General features: G+C 38.2%; 1 protein-coding gene across 3 annotated transcripts in view; it reads right to left on the bottom strand.

The window, feature by feature from the left end:
* Positions 1 to 1,539: 1,539 nt before the first annotated feature.
* The window catches only part of SLC38A9 (solute carrier family 38 member 9), a 94,095-nt gene continuing 72,106 nt past the window's right edge, over positions 1,540 to 23,528 (bottom strand). For all 3 annotated transcript variants that reach the window (XM_027863470.1, XM_027863472.1, XM_027863471.1), the window contains 4 exons: positions 22,790 to 22,903; positions 10,139 to 10,287; positions 7,701 to 7,790; positions 1,540 to 4,271 (listed from right to left, as the gene is read on the bottom strand). In XM_027863470.1, coding sequence (XP_027719271.1) covers positions 4,106 to 4,271; positions 7,701 to 7,790; positions 10,139 to 10,287; positions 22,790 to 22,903 — 519 coding nt within the window. In that variant the 3' untranslated portion in view covers positions 1,540 to 4,105. The remainder of the gene's footprint in view (positions 4,272 to 7,700; positions 7,791 to 10,138; positions 10,288 to 22,789; positions 22,904 to 23,528) is intronic.

The following is a 23,528-nucleotide window of genomic DNA, read 5'->3' as shown; positions in this document are numbered from 1 at the left end:
ACAATCCTAATCACTTTTCACCTGAGCCTTTATCTCTTTCAACTAGAATTTTATAAACTCTTGACACCTTTTCAGTCTCTGCCTTTTCAAATCTATCTTTCATATAGCCACTAAAGAAATCTTAAGGCACAAATTTGTGTCACTTCCCTCCTAAAACAACAAAAAACCCTACAGAGGCTCTTATCTTCCACAATTCCACGCATTCTATCATCCAATTAAACCATCTGGGATTTCTCACCTCCATGCCTCTTCCCCTCATTCTGTGTCTGTCCAATTCCTGGCCGTCCTTCCAAGCTCAAATCAAATGCCATCTTTCACAAAACTTTCCATTTTACTATCAATAAGCAACTTCTTCTTCCTCTGAACATACCACTTTGTACATTTAACTTATCACAGTGTACGTTATATTCTACTTATCAGTCTTATCTTCTCTAGTATCTTGTATTCTTGTTAGATGCCTTCTCTCTTTTGTTAAACTGCTGGAATTCTTTAAGACGTTGTCCCATATTTCTTTGTATCCTCTGTTAATACCTTTCATTGCCTTTTATATAGTTATGACCCAAAAATATGTTAAATGGACTTTTAGGAAAAAAAATCTTATTTAGATACTTGTGATTCAAATAAGCCCTTGTAATGTACTACCATCTTTTAGAGACAATTTTAAATGAGTCATCTAGTCATCAAGGGCCTGACCCAAATATCCCCAGGATCCAGACATCTGAATGTGTGAGAGTCAGAGATGAGATTTTCTTCATTTTTTAATGGGGTAAATAGTCTATTTAGGCAGCTAAGTGCTGCAGTGAACAGAGAGCTGGGCCTGGAGTCAGGAAGACCTGAGTTCAAATCCTCCTGGGGATACTATGAGGATCAAATGAGATGATCATTGTAAAGAGCTTGGTACAGTGCCTGGCTCTTGTTGTTGAGTTGTTTTACTTGTGTCTGGCTCTCTGTGACCTATTTGAAGTTTTCTTGGCAAAGAAACTGGAGTGGTTTGCCATTTCATTCTCCTACTCATTTAATAAATGCTTGTTCCCTTTTCTCCTCCATTTCTTTATCATTCAAAAACAACTGGGAACAATGGAAGAATAAAATTGGATGAATGTTGTGTTCCTCGGGGATATGAAGAAATGAAAGCACTCTGGAGATCTAGACTGCTCTGGAAAATTTATGTACACGTACCTTTCTCACACTTGACCAGATCTGGTCACATTCATGTGAAGGGCTAAATTTGCTCCATAAGGTTCACTAAGTAAAAAGCAAGTGCATAGTTGTTTCATTCTTAGGTTTTGGTCCATCAAATGTCTCACATCATCACTGATGTAATCCTGGTCTGAGGTTTGAGCATTCTTTAGAGTTGGTGAGTAGCAAAGCCACTTGGGATGTTGGCTTGGGTGGAAGTAAAGGTGGAAAAATGCTGTTCCTTAGGCAAGGATGACAAATACCACTGCTTTGCCATTTCTGACAACAGGAATTCAATAAGTGGGCTAATAAATATGCAACTTACCAAATCAAACCAAACAAACACAAAAAGACAAGAGGGTAGTTCTCCAGAATTTCGGTTTAATTTTTTTTATATATAAAAAGATAATAAATTACATTTGAGAACTCTGGATTGTAATGTTCTTACAATGCTAGTTCACAACGTATGATTACATATTATATTATCTGTAATCAGCAGATAACCAGAAAGTAGGTAACAGTTGGGGCAGAAGGGGGTGTATGGCTCTGTGTGTGTGTGTGTGTGTGTGTGTGTGTGTGTAAGGATTAGTTTTGCTCTAGCACAAAAGTAGTATAACAACAGATTGTGCATGTTATCACCCAGACTTGGAAATAAATTTCGACACCTGAACTGAGGTAAAACTGATTAAAGAAAAAAAATAAAAAAAGAATGACCAGATCATGAAAAGTTAAGTTTGAATTTGAAGAGTGTAAATAAGGACAGTGCTTTTAAAAAACAATCCAGCCTCTGTATTACCTGCTCTTATAAATAAGCTCAGAGTAATAAGTTAATGGGGTTTTTAAAACGTGGACTCCTAAATAAAGTTTTTGCAAAACTAAACTTAGCTGGTACTTTTAAAAAATGTAACACCCACTCTATTACTAATTATTATTTTCCCGTATTATGCTTTTTGCCCAGGAATCACATTAGTGGGTAAAAGCAAGAGGTATTTAAATGTAAAGAGTACAACAAAGTTGATAAAGATACAGATGGTTCTCAAAAAACTTGTCCCTCAGTAAGTATTAAATGAAATCAGTTCCATTTAAGTTTCACATATGTGTTCCAATTTGGGGCCAATTTTCTAAGTTTTTGGGCTGTTCTAAAAGAAAGACTGAAAATTTCAGACTCTATTTATGTCAGAGTCACTACAGTTTCTATGAATTCGGAGGTTAAGCCCTGGTTCAACCTCCCTCTACACCAAACCTCCTCCATGAAGCCTTCTCTGACAATCCACAGCAATGGCTGGCTTCCTTCTTGGAATTCCTTCAGCACTGTTCCCTGAGTCACTTATCAAACCTTATAAGCTATTACAGATATTTGTGTGTGTCTTATTCTGCCCCTTAGACATGAGCTACTTGAGGGCAGGCCAACATCTTATTCATAGCTGGATCTCCTAGAGTACCCAGTATAGCACCTTGCTCTCAATAAATACTTATTACTCAATATATAATGGATAATTTGGTTTTCCAGTCATGGTCTAAATAGAAACAATAGAAAGATTTATCAACACCTTAGTTGCCCTTAAATTTTTCAAAGCTGTATTTGTAAAATAAACTTGATGCAAGTAAACTGTATAATTCCCTTTAACGTGAATAGTACTTTCATTTTTATATGAAACTTTACTCTTTACTCCTAGGCAATTTCTATGATAATCAGAGCTGCTTCTTTCAGACATCAAACTCAATGACATCTGCCTTGGCCTATCTCTGCAAAGCATTTCCAAAGGCCTTCCAAAGAAGAAGGGTGACAAGTGTGATGGTTTCATTGAACATCTTGATGCCATGCTAAAAGCTGCAGTCACTGGACTGATATTAGTTAGTTCTCTTCTTTTAAAAGAGAAACTAAAAAACCTAAAGTAGGTAATAAGTCATGAAAGGAAGAGGCTAAAAATGGAAATCGAAGCAGAGGAAGGGCAGATTATAAATTAATCAGAATAAGGTAACATGCTAGAATGTTACTGTGCAAGAAAAAAAATAAAAGAAGCCACTCCATGTGGATAAAATACCAGCCGCAAAGGAACAAGATTTGTAAAGCAGGAAAAACAAAATGACCCTCAGGAATGTGACTGACAAACAAATCATTTAACCCTGGCCTAGCATGGAGCTCTGAAGTTCTAAGCCTCCAAGTTTTTCTTGTGAAGACACCAAGTAAGGCTGAAGTGGTCTCTGATGGCCTTCACAGCAATCACTATTTTCACTAATGTGCTGTATGCAGTAAAGTACCTTAAATTGCTCTCTCATGGATTGCAAAACATTCAAAGACATTTATAAAAGAGACTAAATCTCATCCCCAAAAGATTTGATGGACAAGAATTAACAACTAGCATTTGGGGACAATTACAGATAATTCTGTTAAAAGAACTTTTTAAGGTCCCCATAGCCAAGCTGTCACTCCTATGCTTAATAACCAAGCTCAAACTAAGATTCAAGGACACTCAAGCACTGAGTAGCAACTCTGATCATTTAAAAAGGTGCTGTTCTGTGACAGGTTCATGTACAAGAATCCAGGGACTCAAGGATGCCTAAGTCTGCAGAACAGCAAGGTTTCACAGAGTATCAAATAGTGTAAGGCTTAACAAAACTATTTCTGCCTGGAAAACAAATCTTTCTTTTATCTGGTTTTTGACAATTTTGGAAGAGATAACTAGAGTTGAGTGAGTAAAAGTTGTAGAGGAGGTAAGAAGACAAACCTTGTTTTCTTTCAGACTCTGCCCTCTTGACAGACACACACAAATCCCTGTCAATGGGTCCCTTCTTCCCTTATTTTCAAATACACTTGAAGACATTCAAAATCCTATCAATCACAATTAACATTTACAATTCAGTTTACACTGAGCTGTTATACAAGCTCAAAACATCATGAAATAGGAGCAAACAACTGGGGCTTTCACATAAAGAACTGAGCTACCAGGTTGGCAAGGCCCACCATGATGATGAAGGCATGGACTAACAGTGTGGGCCACGTCAGGCGGTCCTCGCTGTACAGGGATATTATGTGGATGACAGATGGATATATGAACACAAAGGCCAGGCCACATGTTGCTCCTGAGTATCTGCAAAATACAAAGCTCATTGTGTTAATGTTCTTCTTGAGTTTTTCTGCTTTACAAATAAAACAGAGTAAGATTTCAATCTCCCTCAATCTGAAAAGACAAGGAAATCATGACTGTTGAGAAAAGGCACTAGGGTTTAAAACTTTTAAAATTCCCCATCAAAATTAATATAAAACATTATTTCCTGTTCATCTTTATCTGTTCAGGAACATCTGCTTGATAAAGAGTTTTTATTTTTTCCCAAAACATCCAGCTGTCACTGACTGTAGCCACATCCCCAGATACATCTGGAGATAGGCTTCTCAGCTTTGATCTTATACAAATTAATTATGCATTCTGGAATTTTACGGGTCTGCTGGCATCAGCTGAAAAATGAAGATGGACATAAAGTGCCTCAGTAGTGTTCACTGTAAATATTAAAGACTGTAACAAAAAAGGAACCCACAATTACCCTCTTCCTCCCCAACAACTTAAGTTCTCCTGAATAAAGGTTTAATGGGTCCTATAAGTCCTTTCCATGCAATAAGCAACAAGTCTTTATTTGTAAGGACACTCCCATTTCCTAAATATTCTTATTCTCCCCTGGCTAAAGAGGATTCAAGAAACAATTTTCTTGGGCAAGGACTTTAGGTAGAGATTTGATCAGGGGTGGGGGGGGAGAGAAGGGGAGGAGAGGAGACGGAGACAGAGAGAGAGAGAGAGAGAGAGAGAGAGAGAGAGAGAGAGGAAGAGAGAAAGAGAGGGAGAGAGAGAAGAGACAGAGACAGATCTTTATGTATTTCTATCTAAAGGAGTATCTTTAGCACAATTTTCAGTGAATTACTATAAGGATGTACAACTCTAATCAATTCTTATTCCATTACTCAATCTACCATAAATTTTTTTTGGAAAAGATAATAAGGAAGGGACTTTTCTATTTCTTTTGTATTGTGTTTATCTATCTCCTATACTACAGAAAAGTATACTAGAGGGCAAGAATCAAGTTTTCAGTATAACCTCCAATAATGCTCAACACAAGCATATATTTGGTTAAGTATTTTCTGATAAACTGTGGACTGGGAAATTATAGACATAGGTTTTAAGACTAACTGCATTTTATCCCAGAACCCCTCTTCTCCCAATGACAAGGGCAGCTTGGTAGGGCACAAAGGAAGCAAGCAGAATGAATAATGTCTTTGGTGGGGAAAAAGACTTTATGAAGGATATGAAATTACAGGAAACAGTGATCCATTTCTTTTATCCCTTCAAGTACTTGGGGCAGGTATATTGTCATCAGGGCATGAGGAACAGGTAGGAAGGAAAGAAAGATGGGAATAAAAAACAGAAGTGGGCCTGGTGGCACACACCTGTAACCCCAGCTACTCAGGAGCCTGAGCCTGGAGGTTCTCTTCAATTGCTAAGCTAGCTGGGAGTGTGCACTAAGTTCAGCATTAATACGGTAAGCTCCATGAAGTTGTTTGAGGACGGGTATAACCAGCTCAGGTCAGAAACAAAGAAGTCAAAGCTCCCATGTTTATCAGAGTGGGATGGGGTTCATAAGCAGCCCTTGCATTTCTAGTCTGTGTGACATAGGAAGATCCAGTCTTTAAGAAACTGGATCAGAGACGTTAAAAGACAACACTGAGTTCCAGGCAAATAAGAATCTGCTTAGAGTACAACACAAATAGGGATACAAATGGAGAAATTTTTACATTTTTAAAAAATATTTTTAATCTTGGAAAGTTCTGCTCTTCCAGACATATAGGTATGTATTTTGTGATAAGCTGATTTGTAGGGGTGACAATGAAGTAACACATAAGGGAAGCCATTTTCTTTTATCTTTTTCTTTTAAAAACAATTGTTTTTATGAACTTGGCAAACACCAAAAATTATGAACATTCCTTTATACAATGAAGAACAGCAAAAGAAGATTGCATATGAAACTGTGAACCTAATTTATGTGCAACTTAAAAAAGTTTATGTAGCAGTTGTGACATAGAGTGGTAAACAGGTTTCTTCAGCCACTCCTATTTGTTCCCTACCCCACTCCTGACTCATTACTTAGGTGGGTTTCCCAGTGCAAATGTTCCCTCTCTGCTTTGGGGAGCTATAATAAAATGGTCTAAAATTCTCCCCAATTTTATCTCTGAGTCCCCAGGTGGAGAACAATACTCTGGCAAAACATTTCAGTGCTAAATTTCTCTCTCTTTTCTCCAAGGATGCTTTCACCTCAATCGACTCCTCCCCACTGCAATACTAATAAGTAAATGCCGGTGGTTAACTTCATAAAGACAAAGGAAATGTTTAAAACAAAGAAAAGTAAACAGATTTGCCCAGAGCCCAGAGCGAAAAAAAGCTTCACAATCACAAGAGTCACGAGGGAGAAGAGGTATAGATTTGCTGCATGGGGTCACAGTATATGGAGACGTCTAGGGGAAGCAATTTAAAATTCTCCCTTTCTATTGTGAAAATACTCCTGAGACTAACATGTCTGTTTTCCATGAGTGGACAGAGTAAGCCTGTTTGCCAAAAGGAGCCAATCAGGATCCTGCAGTGAGCCAAAAGTCTTGCTCAGTCCCAGATGCCTTTGCTGATGTTCGCTGGCTGACCTTGCTGAGCTGTGCACCTCAAACCAGCTTAAATCAGCCTTGTGGTCATCTGTTGCTGCAAAACATCCTGCTTCTGTGTCTCACCTCGTCCTGGAAAAGACCGTCCACTCTCTATCTTAATTCTTCCCTAAACCTCCCCCTTTGTGGTTTTCAAGCATAAATTGCCCCTGACTCTCCTGGGCTAGGGGCTCCATTACATGGCTGCCTCACCATGTATGCCTAATATCTTTCCCTTTTAATAAGTAATTTTATTCTGACTTAGCCAGAACTCCTCTATATTTGACAGATGGGTTTTTGCGGCTGACATTATGTATGTAATGCGTATGTATAGATATCTAAGATATATACATACATTTCTTTAAAAGAAGATCTCTACTTTTGGTTTAAAAAAGAAAGGTTAATAGAAAATAACAGCAACTTGGGGCAGCTAGGTTCCACAGTGGAGAGAGCACTGGCCCTGAAGTCAGGAGGACCTGAGTTCAAATCCGGCCTCAGACACTTACTAGCTGTGTGACTCTGGGCAAGTCACCTGATTGCCTCCAAAGAAGAAAAAGAAAGAAAGACAATAATAGCAATTGTATAAGATAGAAGGAGTAATGGGACCTGAGGCAGAAAGAGACTAGGGCCACCCAAGAAGATATCTTGCCTACAAGAATACCACTAATCTCAAACAAACCTGAAATGGGAGTGGATGAATTTTTTCTTGATTTTTGCTAAAAGCTGGCACTTAATTATAATTAGTTTTAGCAAATTTGAAGAAACTACACAAGTAAAATTAGACATAAGAAAGGCTTCTTCCTATAAAGAAACGCTAACAGAATAAGAGGTTCGTGATCAATACCTTATGATTCCTCCTATGTTTGGGTAGAAACAGGCCATGCTCACTCCAGCTCCCACGATAATGAGATTAAGAACCAGCACATGGAAAATACTAGAAATCAAGAGGTGGCCATGGAAGAAAGAAATAAAACAAAAAGAGAAAAACAAAAGCCAAATCAGCATTGAACTCTTGAAAGATAACAGCCTTCATTTGTCACTTTTCCAAAATGGCAATGGCATGCCTAATGAGTGTACTCACTCATTTAACTTCACCTTTTTGAATGAATCAGTTACTTGGATCAAAAGGGCATCAAGTGACTGCGGTTCTACTAGATTTCAAACCCTTTTAAAAGGTCGAGTGTAATGTGACAAATCATCTATCTGTAATATGTGATTGTTAATACTTGATGCTTGAGAAACACACCAAGAAAAACTATTCTCAATAGCTGAATTTCCAGACAAAATCAAACCCTTTTAAAGAATGATCACAAGCTGATGAAATCCAGTGAGATATACCAGAGAAAATGAAAAGCATCAGGGGAAGGATAATTTAAAACATGCTTACATAAACAGGTCGTCTGTTACACAACACAGTAGATTTAAAAACTGTCTAGTCTTCCAGCCCAACCGTCTTGTCTGCTCAGGGACCTAACCTTTCATAGGATGTGGAACACTCACTCACTAAGGTACTGGCTGAGGCTTTGCTCTTTGTGCTAAACAAAGACACAACAGATGTGTTCTTCAAGGAGGGCCACGTTTTTAAAGGACATGCAAATGCCTTGGTGGGGCTGACTGTGTGCTGGCTCACATGTGTGGGAGCAAGCTGCATGGACGGGAGAGGCACCCAAAGGGAAGCCCCCAAAGCTCGTTCTGGCATTGGCTGGTTTTCAGGCAGAGAGCTCTGCACTCAAAGGGCCACCCTTTGGCCCCTACAGAGAGGGAAGAGCACAAAGTACAAAAGAGAACGCGCCAAGGATTTTTTTTTTTTGACCCACCACCGAACTGTATTTATTTGATTTCAACTGACCATAAATAATGCAAAGGATATAAGACACAACCAGAGCTTTGGATTTGATGAAATCCACCTCCCACATGTGGAATATTGAGGCTGCTGCTGCTGCTGTTTCAAATCTCCCGAGGAAGGAGAATTAGTTGCTCTCAACTTTAGGTTTAGCAAGTTTATGATAAAATTATTTTAAGTAAGAACTATTTATTTAATAGATACTAAAAACAGCTAGCATTTATACAGTGTCTACTATGTGCCAGGCCTTGTGCTAAGTGTGTTACAATTATTATCTCATTTGAACCTCACATACAACCCTGGGCCCATTTACAATTGAGGAAACTGAGGCAACCAGGAGTTAAGTGACTTGTCCAGGGTCTGAATGTCTGAGACTGGATTTGAATTTAGGTCTTCCTGATTCCAGGTTTAACACTGTGTCATGTAGCTGTCAAGAAATTTCTATTAATTCACAATCAAAAACTAAGTTAAAGCAGCTGCTAAAATCTGACTATCGTAAATGAGACTTGAAATCAAAATGTTTACTTAACTTGATCAAAAACCACTTTTTCCTCAAATATATCAAAGCTAATTAAGACTTTTTTTCCCCCAAATATGAACATGTAATGAAACTTCAAGAGCTTCAAAGGCTGGTAGACATTTTAACTCTTCTTTTACAATCTGCCCTAACTCACATTGCTCAAATATATAAATAACTAGTAACAACTGAAATTAAAACATGAGTATGCTTCTCACAAGTTTCATGATATGAAAGCATAAGGTGCTGTACATACACATACACACACACACACACACACACACACACACACACACACACACAATTTCCTGTCACATTCTGAAGAAATTAACAGTATTTTCATCATGGAGTGAGGAAGGTCCTGTGGCTTCAGGCTTAGAGGCTTGCCTCCCCTCTGTGCCCTGTGAACAAGGGCGAGTCCTATCAGTCCTCCAGGCAACTCTCCAAGACTGTAGGTCACCGATAAGAGTTTTTTCCTTAAGGAATTTCCAATACCTGTAAAATCACATGTCTATCCTCCCTTCCCAAGCAAATCATAAGGTAATCCAATTAATATCAGAAGTCATTTAGCTCAGCTTCCTGCCTTTGGAACGTCCTTAAATCATTCTAGATAACTGGAGTATGATCTTGGCAAATTACCTCATATCTCTCTTGGCCTCAGTTTCTTCACCTGTTAAATGAAGGCGTCAGGCTAGATGACTTTGAAGGTCCTTTCTAGCTTGAAATCTATGATTCTTAGTTGTCTTCCCTATTTAAAGATACCCAGGGAAGAGTCTAAAAACCTGTCCTGAGCAACCAATATAGAACTGAAGAAGATTTTTATAGTTTAAAATGCTCTCTATTTTGGGATGGCCAATTTAGTTGTTCCCTTTACATAACCTGACACTCTAGAAATCCTATTGGCATAGAAAAAAGGCCTTACCTGGGGTAAGCATTACCAAAGATATATCCCAATAGTTGGACTCGAGCCAAGTAGCCCAGGAGTGGGTACACGGTCATCATTTGGAACAGCAGAAATATCCTTCCAATGAATGACAAGATGTCACTGCTCGGGAAGTTGTCTAAAAAATTCTAATCCAAGAACATTAGTGAGAAAATGTCAAAACAATTCTTGACAAATACATTCTACACATAATACATAAAAAAGTAAGACTTCTTGTTGAGTGTAAGTACTCAGAGAAGTAAAGGCACATTCGGCTTCTGGCTACCTGAAATGACTATCTCTCATTCATAGTAACCTGGCGGAGAAGACCATTCCCTCGTGTGATCTATGGAGGCTTTTCTCTCAGCCAAGTACCAGTACTATTACCAAATGGAAACGTATAATCTTCTTACTTCCTGTTTCCATTCTTGCCTCCCCAAAATGGCTTGATATTTGGAAAATCTGTCACATATCGAATTGTTCTTCATTCCTTTCTCTGAAATATAGATGCTATACACATGCCAGTTGGGAGAACTAGATACAGATTGTATAATGGGGCCAGTTTGCTCATCAGAAATGAAAAATTCCCAGTAAATTCTCTGTATCTTAGAAATAGTAATTTAATCCCCCCACCCCCTCCCCCGACTGAACCCATGATTTCATTGGCACAGGGAAGCCCCAGTGTGGAAACGCCCTCTGCCAACTCAGACCTGTGACTACTGTCAATTTACAGCCTGAGAAAGTTGTCTGGGACCCTAATTGACTCATTATCCCTGGTCACACAGCCAGGCTGGGTCAGACATTGGACTATAGCTCCTACATTTGACTATTAACTACATTTCCTCTACAAAGCAAATAACAGTTACCAATTTTGTGACAATCCTCATTTGTTGATCCCCTGGAGATGGGTTTCCATCTCCATCATGCTACTAAAACCACTTCTTCCAATGACCCAATTGCCAAATCCTCCTTGCCACCAAATTTCTCAAGCCTCATCCTCCTTTATTTTTCTAAAGTATTTGACATCACTTACTGTCCCTTCAAATTCAATTAAATAGTTATTAAATATTTCCTGAGAGTAAGGTACAACATGAGACATTTGGGACACAAAGATAAAGAATGGCATGGTCTTTGCTTCCAAGGAGCTCCCACACTGTTGGGAAGCAGGGATAAGCCACGGATGACAGCCAAGTATAATTTCTTTCTTTCTTTTTTTGGGGGGGGGTTAGGCAATGGGATTAAGTGACTTGCCCAGGGTCACACAGCTAGTGTTATGTGTCTGAGGCCAGATTTGAACTCAGGTACTCCTGAATCCAGGGCCGGTGCTCTAGCCATCGTGCCACTTCGCTGCCCAGCCAAGTATAACTTCAAGGCAGATTGTGATAGGAAAAAAAGAGGGGATCCCAGGGAAAGTTATATATGGAAATCTCTCAAAGAGGAAGAAAAAGGTTTTAGGAAGGGAGAATTCTCTCATTAATACTCTCCTCCCTTGCCTTCTCTTTAAGCATGGAAGTCCTTCAAGAGTCTGTCCTAAGCCTGTTCTGCTTTCTTTTGGCAATCTTGGAGCTGATGAGATAACCAAATGAGATACTATGGTGCGTGCGTGTTTATGTGGGGGGGGGGGGGTCAGTCAACCTTTTCCTGTAAAGGGCCGGAAAGTAAATATTTTAGGCTTTGTGAACAATGAGGCAAAATGAAGCATTATGCAGGTACTTATATAATAAGACAGAAAACAAATTTCTGCCAAAATTCAAAACAATAATAATAATAATAATATAAAATTTTCTGTAATACATGTCTACTAATGAGAAGAAAGGAATTCTTTTGGAGGGATAACATTTTGTTTCACTGGGATTCAAAGTTTGTGTTCTGTATCATCAAAATTGATTGTACATGTTTATCGGTTAATGCTGATTGCATTTGAAAATGTCTTTCACAGATAGAGGTAAAGGTTATTATTATCCTTATTTTTACAGATGATGACATTGAGGCAAACAGGTTAAGTGACTTGCCCAAGGTCACATAGCTATCTACAGCATGAGGTCAAATTGGAACTCAGGTCTTCCTGACTCTAGGCCTATAGCTGTGCCAACAAGATGCTTCTGGTAAAATACAAGGATAGGATACAAACTCAGCCTGGCATTAAAGGTCTTTTAAAAACTGAACTGTTACTTCACATTATGCCCCTTACTGAGTTACACACTGTGACCCAACTGGACTATTAGCCATTTCCCTTCCTGAAACCTGAATTCTCTCATGTTCCATGCAGGTATACTCCAAACTTGGAATGCACATCTATATTCCTGCCTGCTGAAATTCTCTTCCTTCAAAGCCCAGGTCTGGTTTCATCTCTTCCTCGAAGCCTTTCTATACCACCTTCTCTTCTCCAACACCAGCCCCAAATTAAAAGTGATTTCTTCTTCCCATTTTCTTAGAGCACTTTGAACAGATCTTTTCACATTCTTCCTTAAATCAAACCACTGTAATTTGTGACCATATTATATAACCCTCAACCTCCTTCAAGGCCAAGATTGGTGACCAAACACAGTATCTCCTACATACAAGAGACTTAAAAGCATCTGTTAAATTGGAGAAATCATAACTTTCTGGAATTCTTTTATAACAAATCACCAGTGGATTTTGCCATATACCAACAGAGGATCCCTTTCCGAAATTTAATAGGCCATCATTTGTGAAATTCAATTTGCCCCCAAACAACTTCCAATTCATTTAAATGTGTGAGAGACAAAATAATTCTCAGGACATTTTATACAACAGACATTTTTATAACATTTTAAAGTGTATGAAATGCTTTCCTTATGGGCAAGTATTATAATTCCCACTTTACAGATGAAGAAACTAAGGCTGAGAGGTAAAATCACTTGCTCATGGCCACGTATCTCGTGTCAGAGCTGGGATTTTAACCCAGGTTTCCTGACTCAAAATCTAGCACTCACTCTACTACACTATGCTTCCTCTCAAGAGAATTATGAAGCTTTTTAAAAGCTCCTTTTTAGTTCAACTGAAAATATTATGCATCTCCAGTCTAACATCCTTTCCAGATTTAGCTGAAGGAAGGAGACTTTATCAGTACTTTAGTCAAGCTTCTCAGGAAACAATGTCCTCAGCTAAAATTATTTTCTACTAAAATCTCTTTATGCTGACCCTTCCTGCCTTTTTTTTTTAAAAGAAAGTGTGTAAAAGATCAAGGAGGAAGCTAAGCCCTCAGAAACTAGATTAAGGGTGGTAACCAGTTTTAGAAGAAAATACCTCAATTCTAGTTAAGATCTTTGACCGCTTCCCCAGCAGGGATAAAGGAATTGATCAGAGGGAGAAGGTCTTTTGTGACCAGCTTTGGGGGTAAACAGGGGTCAGAAAGAGAGCTCTTGAAGGAAATGGTCTTAAAGGGATTGCATGATTTCAGGGAAATGATTTTCCAAGATTAAGTGACTACTGTTTTGGATTAAATGATGAAGTGAAATATTAACTTATACCTAACCCTGAGTTGTGTAACTACATTTTCCATATTGTGAAATTTTCCTTGTTCAAGATTACTATAGTTAGTAACAAACATTTATTAAGCACTTACTATGTGCCAAGCAGTGGCAGCTAGGTGGATATGGTGCCAGGCCTGGAGTTAGGAAGACTCATCTTTCTGAGTTCAAATCTGGCCTCAGACACTTATGAGCTGTGTGACCCTGGGCAAGTCACTTAACCCTGTTTGCCTCAATTTCCTTATCTGTAAAAGAAAATGGAGAAGGAAATGGTAAACCACTCCAGTATTTTGGCCAAAAAACTCCAAATGGGGTCATGAAGAATCAGACATGACTAAAAACGACTGGGAAAATGGTGATGTCCTTCATAGTAATACAATAACTGGGTAGAGGGAGGGTTTGGAAGGAAAACTAGTGAGTTATGTTTGGATATATCGAGTTTGAGATGTCTTTAGGACATCTAGTTAGATATGTCCAATAGGCAGTTGTTGACATAAGAATGTATGTCAGGAGAGAGAATAGGGTTGGATAATTATCTGCAGAGAGGTAACTGAAATGGGTTAGTATAGAATAGGGGTCAGCAAACTTTTTCCTATAAAGGGTAAGATGGTAATTATCTTAGGCTTCTCACGTTTATGCAGATACTCATATAACAAGAGAAAAACAAATTTCCACCAATTTTTCTTGCCAAAATTAAAAATATAATAATGATAATAATAATAATAATAACACACAATTTTCTGTAATACAGTTCTTTTTTTTTTTTTTTTTGCTTAGGCAGTTGGGGTTAAGTGACTTGCCCAGGGTCACACAACTAGTAAGTGTCAAGTGTTTGGTCTGAGGCCGGATTTGAACTCAGGTCCTCCTGACTTCAGGGCTGGTGCTCTATCCACTGTGCCACCTAGCTGCCCCTGTAATACAGTTCTACTAATGAGAAAAAAGGAATTCTTTTTTGGCGGAAGCTAACATTTTGTTTCACTGGGACTCAAAATTAGTGTTCTCTAGCATTAAAATTGATTATACGTGTTCATCTGTTAATGCTTATCATATTTCATACTTGAAAATGTCTGTCACAGTAGGTATTAAATATGAAAGCACAAGCATATGATTTTTTTAAAAAATAAGTTTTTATTGATGACTTTTGTTTTTTACATCATCATAGTTTTCCCCTGTATTTCTCTCCCTCCTAGAAAGCGATCCCTCACAACAAAAAGTATTTTTAAAAGAAAAAAGAAAAGAAAAAGTAGATGAAAAAATCAGCACAACCAATTAGTACACTGAGAAAGTTAAAGAACATGGGCAGTATGCAACACTTGTGAGCCTCCCACCTCTGTGAATGAGGGGCAGGTTAAGGGTGTTCTTCAATATTTCTTCTTTTGAGTCAGAGCATATAATTTTAATTAAGCCAAAAGCATAATAGTCTTAAACAAGTCTACCTACTCTGGACATATTTCTTAGGTTGCTGTAATCAAACACGATTTAATTACCTCACCATTGGTAAATGGCTTTCCTTGCTTGGCTAACGAGCCACTCAGAAATTTACTTTGGTTGCAACAACTTCTTTTTTGATTTTTATTTTCGTTAAATTCTGCTGTGATGAAATACCCTATTTTAAATTCTGTAGTTTTTCTGACTTGCTGTTCTGTGAGCTGCGAATATTGTGATGAGTGTTTAGTCTGGCAATGTTGACGTATTTTGATTTCCTTTAGCACAGCTATATTGTCACTGCATTGTAAGCTCAAAGGTCTGACATCTAATTTCATAACAAAATAATCCATACTCTACTGTGCCTTAAAAGCATGATAATCAAAGTTTACTTTTTTTTTTTCTTGTTTTGACATGATGAATATGCACTGGAGACATATATATATATATTTTTTTACATCATGGTCTGGCACAATGCATAGCATGCAAAACACTGGAGTTCTAACCCTGTCACTGCATTTTTCAGTGTGCCCAACAGCAGTGCTAAGTGATGCGAGTCCCACATCTGGTCTCTGTCACAACTACTTAACTCTGCTGTGTAGCATGAAAACAGTCATAGACAACGTAGACAAAAGAGGCTGACTGTGTTTCAGTGAAACTTTATTTATGGACTTGTGTTTCACACCACTAACCAAGCAATGTCTCTTCTTCTCTCCTCATCTCACACCACTCACGTATCTTCTATACTTTCTTCTTCTTTACCATTGTTCCCCATGGAGAAGTAGCCCTTCTCCCTCTCAAGGTAAATCCTACTATGCACACCCATAATCCCTTTCCATCCCCTCTTTTCCAGCACGCTGTCCTTTCTATCATCTGTATACTTTCACTAATCTTCAATTTTTCCCTACTAGCTGCCTCCCTACTACCTTCAAACATGCACATGGCTCCCCAATCCTTACCTTGATCCATTCATCCCCATTGGCTACACTCTCTAACTTCTCCCTTCCACGGCTAAACTCCTTGAAAAAGCTGTCTATGTTTGATGCCTCTACTTCCTTTCCTTTTACTCTCTTCTAAAACCCTCCATGGTCTGGAAGATTTCTGACCTCATCATTCAATTGAAACTGCTCCTGCCATATTAATACTCTTTTAATTACCAAAGCTAATGGCCTTTTCTTGGGCATCATGCTTCTTATCTTGTCTGCAACCATTGACATCATTTTTCTCCCTCTCATGCTAGATACTCTCTCTCCTTGCAGGCTTCTGTGACATGGCTCTCTCTTCCTTGTCCTCCTCTCAGTCTTAACTCTCCTTCTCACTCTCCTTTGCTGAATCTTTCTCCAGGTCACAACCACTAACTATGGGTATCCCCCAAGGCTCTGTCCTAGGCCTTCTCTTCTCTCTCTGTACCATGGGCTGGCAAACTATGGCCTACTGCTCAGATCTGGCTCACTGCCTCTTTTTATGTGACCCATGATCTTAAAATGGCTTTTACATTTTTTGAATGGTTGAAAAAAATCAAAAGAAGAATGCTATTTTGTGACATGCAAAAATTATGTGAAATTCACATTTCCAGGGTCCATAAATAAACTTTCACTGGAACACAGTCAGCTTCCTTTGTCTACGTTGTCTATGGCTGTTTTCATGCTATACAGCAGAGTTAAGTAGTTGTGACAGAGACCAGATGTGGGGCACTCATCACTTGGCACTGCTGCTGGGCACACTACAAAATGGTTAGAACTCCAGTGTTTTGCGTGCCATGCATTGTGACAGACCATGATTTAAAAAAAAACAAAAAACAAAAAACTGAGGTCTGAAACATATGAATAGGAATGAAAGAGGAAGATATGAGAAGTAATCGAAGGTTAAGCTTGGCAAAGCATGACTGACTACAAGTTAAGGGAGCAAGGGATTCAAGTAAAAAGGATAATGGTGAATTTATCTGGTCCATCAAGGGTCCAAGATAGGGATTAGTGGAGAATGTAGCCAGTACAGGGGTGGTAGCCAGGGAAAGAACTGCAGGGTAGAGGGACCAAAGGTCATGGTGAGGAAAGAGAGCAAAGTTAGGGGTCATAAGGCAAAGGGAAGGAGGAACAATTAAAGATTATGATCAGATAAAGGAATCTCAGAGTTCACGAACATGGAAGCAGAACATGTGCTTGTGCTGGTAAGATCAAACATAAGCTCAGTGTTGGAGTACGTCACAGGAACTGAGAACTGAGAGTGTCTGGGGGGAGTCTCAAGACGTATACTGAAGGCTCCTATAAATGTTACTTCAAAAATGACAAGAGGAGATGTCCAAAGGCCTGAGCAGACTCTCAGTTTGAACACCCCTCCCTGAAGAAGAACAAACGCTTTAATTTAGAACAATGACGAATTAATGAAAACTTTCTGGCAGGCTTATGGCCATGATGCACAACATCATAGGAGATTTTTCCTCAGACAATTAAACGGTGCCTTCTGACTCAGATTCCAATGTACAATAAGGCCAAGCCATCAGTGGGCTAGGACTGTCCCTACTCAAAAGATTTCCACTGCCAAATAAACAGAGGTGAGAAGACCTTTATGCCCTTACAGGAAGTATTTTGGATCAGAGCTGCCTGGCTTTGCTGACTCCTCATTTAGGTTCATGGAATCTGACCATTTGAGAGGAAGGCCAAGTCTGCCACACTCACTAAGAGGTATTTGTAGAACATTGTCCACATCTGTGTTTAGAGCCACCTTATGTGTTCCAAGTCGTGAGCTATGCCAGTGTAAGCTCTTCCTTTAACACCCCTAAATCACTTCCCTGATCTGGGACTAAGCCAATTTCAGCTGTGGACCTCAAAGTATACCGGGTTGTCTCTTTGAGGTCAAATTCTCAAGAAAGTAACAAACCTTACCTTGAGAAAGGCAAGATGAAACTATTTCCCTTGGGACTAGAGGCTGGCATAAATCTTTCCCAATGGGTAAAAAATATACTTAATACTACCTTGACAAGAAACATTCCATACAACGCCTCTTAACTCCAGTGCTTTCTCTTTTATTTTCTTCCTCTTTATCCTGTACATAGCGTGCTTTGTATATATTTGTTTGCACATTGTCTCCCCCGTTAGATTGTAAGCTTCTTGAGGGCAGGGACTCTATTTTCTCTCTATCTGTATCCCTTAGCGTTTAGCACAATGTCTGGCACACAGCAGGTGTTTAATGCAGTTTGTCCTTCATTTATGAAAAGGACCACTGACATCAAGGGGTGATGTCTTGACTTGTGAGTTGGATTTAAGTGAAGCAGAGCTGCACAAAGTTGTCAGCCTCACTCTCAAGTCCAGTGGCAAGACAAAAGTCAGGATGACTGGTGATAGCCCAGGATGCAGTGTGAGAGAAATTATCATTAAATAAGTAATTGTTAATATTGGGGAGACATAGGATTTATCCCTCTCTGAAAACTTATTCTCTACTAGGCCAAACCAGCCTGCAGATAAAGAGACTGGATTAATTTTCTCCTTAATCGTGTTCAGACCCCACCCAGGCAAGGAAGCCCTACTCAGGAAGTTCTACTCAGGATTGGGTGGGGATAAATTCTTTGATTAGATTGCCCAAGGCAGGGGGTAGTTTGGAAGTAAATGACATAATCAAAGTCATATTCCCCCAGCCCCTCATTAGAATACCACTCATTATAATATTCACCTTTCATTATAATATTCATTCTTCTTATTAATTGTTAACCAACCACAGTTCATTTACACCCTCAGGAACACCCAATCTTCCAAGGGCACATAAGCATTGAGTGGGTTCCATGATTTTAGTCTAAGAAAGATGGCCAAATGACCATCTTTTTATTGATAATATGCTAGCAGTATTAATAAAATGATTAATTATCCAGAAACTATGTCTCTCGAACTTTTTACATGTCACAAGTGGATAACCTTTGTGTCTCTGAGGTCTGACCAAGCTCTAAGCGCTCCACAGCACCTGCTTCAGCTGCCTTCATAGCTGTCAAAATAAATTTTTCATCTGCCCATTCAGGCATTTAATAAATGTTTATTGATTGATACTTCAAGGGATTTTCGGATTTGCATGGCAGCTTTGGAACTTCTGCTGCTGTGTTAATAAACATTCATTAAGTGCCTTCTACTTGCCAAGCACGGTGCTAACAGCTGAAGGTGCAAAGAGACAAAAGATAGACTCTGACCTTCAAGAAGCTTAAAATCAAACAAATATATACAAAAAAGTTATATGACGGATAATTAGGAAATAATCAACAGAGGGAAGGCACTGGACTAAAGAGGGATTAGGGAAGGGTTCTCACAAAAGATGGGATTTTAGTTGGGACTTAAGGGAAGCCAGAGAGGTCAGTAGCCAAGAGTAGAGGAGGGAGAGCATTCCAGGCATGGGGGGACAGCTGGAAAAAATCTCTGGAGCAGAGAGATGGAGTGTCTTGTTGGTGGAAAAACCAGAAGGCTGGGGTCACTGGATCAAAAAAGATCCTTTTGACTCAGAATTATCAGGGAAAAATGTTTCCCAGAAACAGATGGCTTCATGTAGTATATTGCCAAATTCAAGAAGATGGAATGAGATTCTAGCTGTCTACATGGGCATTAACATGCAAGCCTTGAATCTTTTGCCCTTCTGATTATACAGTTATATTTAATGTCCACTGACTCTTAGAATGTCCTGATATTTTTGAAAGGGTACTTGGGTGAGAGATTTAAGACAAAACTAGAAGTCTAAATCTAGGTGGTCTTTGTAAAATTATTGATAATAATGTCTCAGTTTGTGGCTACGAGTATCCTGGGTGTTAAAATTTGTACTCTTGAGATCTAAGTACCCATCTGTAAGTGTGGATACCTTTGCCAGTTACTACTGTTTAAAACAACAGCTCCAGAAACTATGTGGGTAAAAAATTGATTTTTAAAAAAGAATTTATCACCAGCCTTCATTCGTGCTAACAGGTTTGTTTTATTTTTACTGTCTTTTTTATTTCTTTTCCAATTTATTACAGTATAGTTGATTTGATGCTTGCTATCTACAGGTAGGTGAGGAGGTGGATAAAGCGCTGGGCCTGGAGTTAGGTAGATCTGAATTCAAATCCAGTCTCAGACACTTACGAGCTATTGCTATGCTGTTATTATGTGAACTGATAGAAGAAGAAATACAGTTTTGGGATTTGCAAGAAAACACGCTCAGTCAGTTAAAAGAAAAAAGAACAGGAAAGTAAAACAGTAGGCCAGTTTACACTGACACAGAGGCTTGAACTTCAGATAAAAGACAATGAGACATGGATAAAAATGTTCTTCAAAGCAGAACATTTTAAAATCAATTTCTGATTCATAGAACAGAAATTCCCTTAAGCAGGGACCAATACAAGGCCCTCATTTTTTTTTTTTTGCCAGAATTTAGGCCAACTTAAAAAAAATGGCAAAAAACAATAAGCCCATGTTTGTTGTAGGTGGCAATGCTTATTTAAGGAAGTTTTTCAGACTTTACTGAAAAAAGAAGAGAATAGTTGAGACGGTTGAGATTACTATGTCTATGGAGCTATGAATTATCCTTGGAGAAATGCTGGTTTCCTCCCTCAGGGAGCTGAAGTTAATTTTGAGATTTCTCATGATTTCCAAGTTTAATTTCACATATACTAGTATTTTCATGAATCTGGAAAAATAGCTGTAATTATGGAGCAACATTCAGAACTGAACAATTTAAAATTTGAATTTTTACAGAGTTTGATAAATTAGGGGCAATTATTTTTTGTTTATTTACAGCTGATCTGTGGTCTGGATAGTAATTGCTGATGCCACATATTGTAGCTACAAGATTAAAAGTGCTAACTACTCTTTAACGATTTCTGAATGTAATGAACATAGAATACTAAAAGCAGAACCCAGATGCATGGAATGTATTTTCCACATAGATGATTCAAAATGCATTTAACTGAATTAATATTGTATCTGTCAATTTGTTTTTGTTTTACATATTAAGTTAATGAGATTATTTTATATTAGTGCTGTTTTTAAGTTTCTTACATTTCAATTTTGGAAAATATTCTAGAAGTATTTTAAAATTTGGGGGACTATCTAGAGCTTCATGCATTTGTAATGTGAGAAGGTGAGATCCTTTTTTATCTGAGTGCTGACTGATTAATGAACTAGAAGAATGACGTATTAATGACATTGGTCTGGAAGACAGCATTTTTTGGTTAGAGACAAATGTGCATGCTCTGGTATTCAGAGTTATTTTGGGTTTGGCAAACACTGCAGCAGATTTTGGGAAGTAGGAAATTATATCGGCATAATTTGAAAGCATTTCACAAGAAGTCTGAATATTTTGAATATAAATGAAATAGGAATATTGTCTATACTGAATTTAAATGAAAAATTTTGGGATTTGTAGAACTCTAAATCATACTGCTATGCCCTATTCAAATGACTTCCATCTTATCTTTGGTATTGTTAAACTTGCATCAATTGATGTTTATAACAGGTCCCAGCAAAGTCCCAGTCAACTGCCTGCCAGACCCTTCCTGAGTGAAGAGGAGACTGGTTTTATAAGAGAAAAAAAATCAATCGAAAAATTCAGACGACGAATAAACTTTGGCACCTTTGTTTCCACAGACTGTGTGAAGTCTAAAGGGATTTTTCAGAAGTACAACCCAAGGCTGTCCTGGAACCTGCCAGGCAATTTAGAAAAAGGAGACCGAGGCTTTTCTCTAACCCTTCAGAACAATTATTACTTTAATCTTATTTCTTTTTCAGTTTCAATTAGCTATTCTAGAAGATATTGCTATTCGATAAGACCAGCTCATTTGAACCTAAAGTACCCCTTCATTATCTTGTTCCTGTACTTGGCATAATACAAATATACAAAAAGCAAAGGTGAAGATGGTGTTAACTGGTTTTACTGCAGTCTAAAAAATAACAATAAAAAATATTTTACTTCAAGTGAGAATTTTACATATATAGTTTTCCACATATATATATATATATATATATATATATATATATATATATATGTAAATTTTTCATTTGAACTAAAAAAAGGTTTTAATATGCTCCCTCAAGAATAAACATGAATGATGGTGATAGGTGGGGGCACAATTTGGGGACAGGTAGGAAAACATCTACAAATATTCTTCTTTTAGCTTACCGCTTTATATTGATAGACATTTCTAGTCTGGAAGTAGACATCTCATATGCTCCCACATTATTCCCCCCTCACTCTACCCTCCTCCCACTATGCTTTCGGCTCACACTATTTCTTAATCTTGAATAGCCCACCCCCTCATTTTCATCTAATAAAATCTTACCCACATATTGAGGGCCAAGGCAAATGCTATCTCCTCCGTGAAGCCTGCTCTGATTCCTCAGTTAGTAACATCTTTTTTGCTTGGCTATCACAAAGTACTCAGTTTGTACTTCTCATGAAATTTCCATTTTCTGTATAATTATTTGTGCATGTGTTCTATCTTTAGGAAGCTGTGACTTCATGAGGTGAAGGCCCTTGTCTCATTTAATCTTTCCATCTCTCTCGGTGTTTAGTGCAATTATTTACGTCATAGGAAATAAATAAATGTTTTTGGTCTACAGCACTACCTACCTGCCAAGGGTCATACTAAGTTTATTCTTTAGGACAGAGTGGACAAGGGACTGGAATCTTCTTCTCTGGAAGTATTATAGAATTTGTATAGTTCCTTTGGAAAAGAAACATACCACAACGTGCAGGTATAAACATTTGTGTATGGTGCATATTTTCTTACCTGCTCAATGCATTCTTTGGATAATGGTGGAGAGGGAAATGAAGCAAAAACCAGGATACCGATGTAGAGGTATGTTAACATCACCAGGAAATAAGCAATGGACAGATCCCTTACCTGCAAACACAGGATTTGGTATATTTACTCTGTTAAACCCAGGCGAAGGTCATTTTGAATAAGATGAAAATAACATTACAAGTAAGTACCAAATGAGTCTCCCTCATTTTTCTTCTTTTAACAGTCCTCACTCAGTTTGCCAATTGCATAATCAATTATAGCTACATAAAACAGATGCCACAAAAGGGAATTAAAGCGATAATGCACTTGCTGATGCATCACCTTACCCTGAAAGAATGTCCACAAAATTAAAATTCTTTACCACTGGCCTCCATACCCTTCTTACCAATCATGCATATGGGTTTCTCTACCCATATACCTATAAGGAAAATATCTCTTCCCGACCACCACTCCCCTAATATGTGTAGTCTCACCCACTACTATATGATCTCTTTGAGGTCACGGGCCGTCTTTGCTTTTGAATATGTAAATCCCAGTACTTAGCAAAATGCTTCACACTTAGCACCATGCTAAATAAGTGTTTTTTTCATTAAGTTAGGAAATTAATGTCTAATACTACAGAAGCTCTGAATTATTTTATTTAATAAGAAAATCAACAGAGACTACATTAATAAACTGAATCAACAAATAATTACATAAGTAAATGAACTCATTCTACAAATCT

Source organism: Vombatus ursinus, unplaced genomic scaffold, assembly GCF_900497805.2.
Source record: "Vombatus ursinus unplaced genomic scaffold, bare-nosed wombat genome assembly UNPS02014772.1, whole genome shotgun sequence".
Taxonomy (NCBI): domain Eukaryota; kingdom Metazoa; phylum Chordata; class Mammalia; order Diprotodontia; family Vombatidae; genus Vombatus; species Vombatus ursinus.
This window is presented reverse-complemented; position numbering and strand designations above follow the sequence as displayed.